General features: G+C 44.3%; 1 protein-coding gene across 2 annotated transcripts in view; it reads right to left on the bottom strand.

Annotated features, from left to right (window-relative positions):
- bcar1 (BCAR1 scaffold protein, Cas family member) overlaps positions 1 to 5,000 on the bottom strand; it is a 92,259-nt gene that overhangs the window by 31,533 nt on the left and 55,726 nt on the right. For both annotated transcript variants that reach the window (XM_030053620.1, XM_030053619.1), the window contains exon 2: positions 1 to 237. This exon is cut by the window's left edge and continues 522 nt beyond it. In XM_030053620.1, the coding sequence (XP_029909480.1) occupies positions 1 to 237 (237 nt within the window). The remainder of the gene's footprint in view (positions 238 to 5,000) is intronic.

Raw genomic sequence — 5,000 nt, 5'->3', positions numbered from 1 at the left:
GTCTTGCGTCGAAGAAGCCGGGGCCGGCTGCTGCTGTTGCTTGTTCTCGTACATGCCGACCAGGATCTTGAGACGGTTGCCGGGGACGATGCCCTGACGACCGTGGAGCGAGCAGAGCCACCAGCCATCCAATCCCTGCGTGTCGCGCTCCAGCACAGTCATGATGTCGCCCTTGCGGAAGGACAGCTCGTCCGGAGACTCGGCCACGTTGTCGTACAACGCCTTGGCCAGCACGTTCTGCAGGGACACACAGAAACAGACATCAGTGTGGGTTCTATCTAGAACGTAGCTTTAAACATCAATACAGTGGCACACATGTCATCCCTGCTGGGCCGCTCAGTAACACACGGTGACTGTTTACTGTGAGGGACTTGAATAACTTGAGGACAAGCGGCAGTCCTGGTCAGACGAGGACATCAGGGATCTGCTCGCTGTCTGGACAGAGGACAATGTCCAACGCCAAATCCACGCTGTCTGACCACATGAGGACACTATGTGATATACAGTGAGAGAGCTGGCAGCGGGACAGGCCCGCCAAAAACTGAACAAACTGAACAAACTGAACAAGGGCTGTTAGCACTGTCTGGCTGGAAGAAATGCCTTGCTCAGAGGCACGACAGAGGAAAAGCAGCTACTGACTCAACATAACATAACAAGCTAATACTGTGAGAAGTCCCAAGCTAACAAACCGTAGCTTCCGTAAAGTTAAAATAAGATATCAGCTAACAGCCATAGATATTAGCCATCCAAAATCTGTACTGGTTGTATACATAGTAGACACACAAACCTCCTCACACCACACACACTCACACACACACACCTCCGTGTGTGTGGAAACACAGCGTGCAAACAGAACCCCCCACCCCTTTGAAACTAAACCAATATTTGTCGTCTACGTCTGACCTCAGCCTCCTCCTCTACCTCCCTCCCTCTCCCAGTCCCACCCCAGCTATCAGAGATTGGTACAGCCTGTACTGGCTCAGTGCCAACCACACACACACACACACACACACACTCTGCCCATCTGAATGAGGCCGTGTAATTGGCTTCCTGATTTATAGTCTGACTTTTCTTTCATTGCGTTAAAGGCCTGCTCAGGCATAAAGAGAGGAGTGGGAGAGACACTGAGAGAGATGGAGTCAATCACGATAAAATTATTCCATCAAAATCTCCCTCATTCCGTGGCGACGCTTAAACGCTTGGAGATTTCCCTTCTTGAAGGAAAACTCGCCGTCAAGTGTAAGATGTTCAAAGCATTCCCAGCTTTATTCAGTGATGAAGTGTCACCCCCCCCCCCCCCCGTCCCGCGAGCCTGTGGGCCCAGAGACCGCCCGCCATGTTTGTGAGCGCCGGGCGTGCCCGTGATCACGGCCCGTCTGCTCACACACACACAGCTCAACATGCTTTGTGGGTGCAATGCATTCTGGTCTACCGAAGCCACTGCCAGTGGACAAACTGGGACGGTGTGTTTCTCCCTGTACGGTCGTCCTGTGTGTACTTTTCCTGCGATCGGCCTCCAGCGTCTCTGCTGCTCAAACTGGCCAGATATCCACAGGATTAAGACAAATACATCAAATAATACAATGGAACCAAATAAATGCAGTTTTTTTTTTAGACGTAACAGTTTACAGTTGATCTTCTTTTAAAGTACAATTGAACTTTGATGGACACAACGCAGTGTCAACAAAGCAGGTTATGCCTATATAAAAAACAATAAATCTCGGTACCCATTTCTTTTTTGTGTAATTACAATTATTTGTGAAAGTACTAGCAGGTTCTTTCTTCCTGGCGTAAGGCTACAGCGGACGTTTTCTACAGGCTCAACCTACCGGATCTACTTTCCAATTCAAACAGGAAAATAGCAAGAAGAGAGAAATGCCTTAAAAAATGTGTAGTCCAGGATTTGTTGGTTTTTTTTTTTTTTTATATTGGCATAATCCACTTTGTTGGCATTGGATTACGTGCTCAAAGTATACAGTGTTGTGGATTATCAGCCCAGGGGAGCACAGAGCAGCTAATGAGGAGATTTCAGCAGCTTGTGGACCCAAACACACACACACACACACACACACACACACACACAACCCAGTTCCACTCTCCTCAGCTGTCCTGGTTCCATAACTGGGTGAGAAAACCCTGATTCAGGTCATTCTCTGATTACAAGAAACCTCGTTCAGATCCTTTAAGAACAGATGACTTTGTCAAGGAAACGTTGTATTTCCACTTCTGGGTTGCTCTGTGCGCACACACACTCTGGCAGGAAATTAATAAAGTCAGAGTTGTGAGTGTGTGCGACATACAGACACACACACACACAGCCCAGCAGAGTGTGATTTCAGACCGCTGATGCCCCGACGCGTCTCCAGCTCAGTCACGTAAAAACGTCCCTGGAAAAGTGTCTCCTCTGAAATGAACTGGGATTAACGTCAAAGAGTCAGTGGGCAGGACTTTGCTGCACGTCATCGTTCAAACTAGATTTGTTTAATTTGGTGGACATTTGAAAAGTAAAGCCAGATTAGCCTCCACTGGCTCAGTTTACGCTGGTTCAGCTTCTGATGCTTACAGAGAACCTAGAACATTTCTCCTCTGTCATGTGTATGATTTGAAAACCTGCTTCAGTAGAAATAAAATGAATGACTTTCAAAAAGACTGAAAAAAGAACAAGTGCGCAAAAACCCACTCAATATCGGTAACCTCAATAAATGTAATCAGTTACTTCCTCCACTACGTGGTGGGATTCAAGGTTCAAAGAGATCACGGCGATCTTCAATTGCTGCCCTTCTGTTATGATTCATGAAAGCAGCTGTAATCTCACCAGAATAAAACCTGAGACAGAATATGGAAAATAATCCGACTGTTCTGGCTCAACAGTCCAGTGATATACACTCACTCTGCTGGCCACACACTGCGTCAGCCTCTGTGTGTGTGTGTGTGTGTGTGTCGCTCTGGTGGCATTGAGTCTGTGTGCACACACACCAGAGCCACTGCCCACCAGCACTATTATGCCTGCATGTGTGTGTGTGTGTTGAGTGTGTGATGAATGCATTTCTCTGTCTGTGCTCTCATTCTCACCACGACTCACACACACTCACACACTCACACACACACACACAAACTCATACATATACACACACACACACACACACACACACACACACACACACACACACACACTCATACACACACACACACACACACTCATACACACATACATAAAACAAATCAAATCCAGCGTCACTTGTCTGATGTTTCAATTTGTCTTATAGTTCTAGTAGTTCTGTTACCTAATGGGGTAAAATATCTGTGTTTTTGGTAGCACTGTACAGTAAGAGTACAACAATTAATAGTTAATTAATGCTGTTAGTTAATGCTGCATAAACATTAAGTAACAGGTAATAAACATTAAGTAACAGTTAACTAACCGTTAACTAATGTGTCTAAAAATCATTTACTAATGCTGTTCATGCTAAGGTATTAATTTATATGTTATTTAAGAGTTATTAGTGCCTCGGAGCGAAGCTCAGACAACAAAACAAAGTAAAAACCAAAATTACTCATTACATGATGAGAAAATCAGAAAAAAAAAAATCAATAAGAAAAATTATAAAAATTAGCCAAAAAACAAAAACAAAATTACATGACAATTTGAAAAAACAAAACAAACAAACAAACCCAGAAAAAAGTCCCAATTCCCCCAAAAATCTGGCATAATAAGAACCTCAGTGATTTTTTCCGGCACTGTAATACATGTATCTGACATACTGATGTGTTTTAAAGTGTACACCTGCCTGAGATTCATTCTGGGGGAATTCCAATTTTCTCTCTCTCTCTCTCTCTCTCACACACACACACGCATCACAGAAATTTCCCTGTTTTGTCCATCGTAGTGGTCAGAGAAACAGGAAGTGCCATAAGGATGATTCACACAGCCTCCTGATTGGACAGAGACTCAGGGGCTCGATCACACAGCCCTCGACTCGCTCATGGCTGCATTCTCTCTCTCTCTCTCTCTCTGTCTCTCCCTCTCTGTCTCTCTCTCTCTCTCTCTGCAGTGCATGCTGGGAGTTGGGTGTGTGTGTGGAGCTGTGTGTGACGAGCGCGGAGTTAAATTTACTCTCTGGATGAGATTCATGATTTTTTAGATGAGACCTTTGGTAAGTCAGTAAAAGTCAAGGATTACTTTCATGACATTGATAAGTTCATTCAATCTGCCATGATGTTACAGAAGCTGGTTGGTTATGAGTTACTGAATGAGAAGAAACATTTCAGGCTAAAGAAACATATCACTGCTTTAAGAAAAGCTGCAAATGTCTCCAGAAGGAGGAAAGTAAGAAAATGAAGGTCTAGTAAACATCGTCATGCATCACAGGGTATTCCCTCTGTTTCACTGTCTGCTTTCTCTGCTCTCTCTTCATTGTCCACTCCTGTGGTGGAGCTGAGGGTGGGCTCTTTAAACATAAATGGTGGAAGGGATAGACAGAAGAGAGCTTTAATTAAACAACTTCATCAGCAGAAGAATGGGCCTTGTGGGCAGTAACATAATAATGGGTGGGGACTGGAACTGTACTTTGCAGTTCACTTTGGACAGGATGAATGAGGAACCTCATCCAAGGTCCTCCATGATGCTTAACACATTAGTCAGTCATCCTGATCTCTGTGACACATGGAAAGTCAAACATCCAGCTGACAGACAGTACACCTGGATAAGAGTGAGAGGCAATGCAGTTAGTGCTGCCAGGCTAGACAGGATATACATCTCCCATAGTCTAAGACCAAAACTTTGGTCTTTGACTGGTGGTTTTTAAAGATCATCACCTCATCATAGCAACCTCAACACTTCCTCATATGGGAAAAGGACATCTTATTGGCATTTTAATAATAAACTCCTTCAAGATAGTGGTTTTTGTCAGCAGTTCAGGTTTTTTTTTTTTTTTTTTTTTTTTGGAAGAACTGGAAAAGCAAAAAAAGCAATTTTGCCTCCTTAAGTCATTGGTGGGAAG

Source organism: Myripristis murdjan, chromosome 6 (genome assembly GCF_902150065.1).
Source record: "Myripristis murdjan chromosome 6, fMyrMur1.1, whole genome shotgun sequence".
Lineage (NCBI taxonomy): Eukaryota > Metazoa > Chordata > Actinopteri > Holocentriformes > Holocentridae > Myripristis > Myripristis murdjan.
Note: the sequence above shows the minus strand (reverse complement) of the source record. Positions and strands in the feature narration are given on the sequence as shown.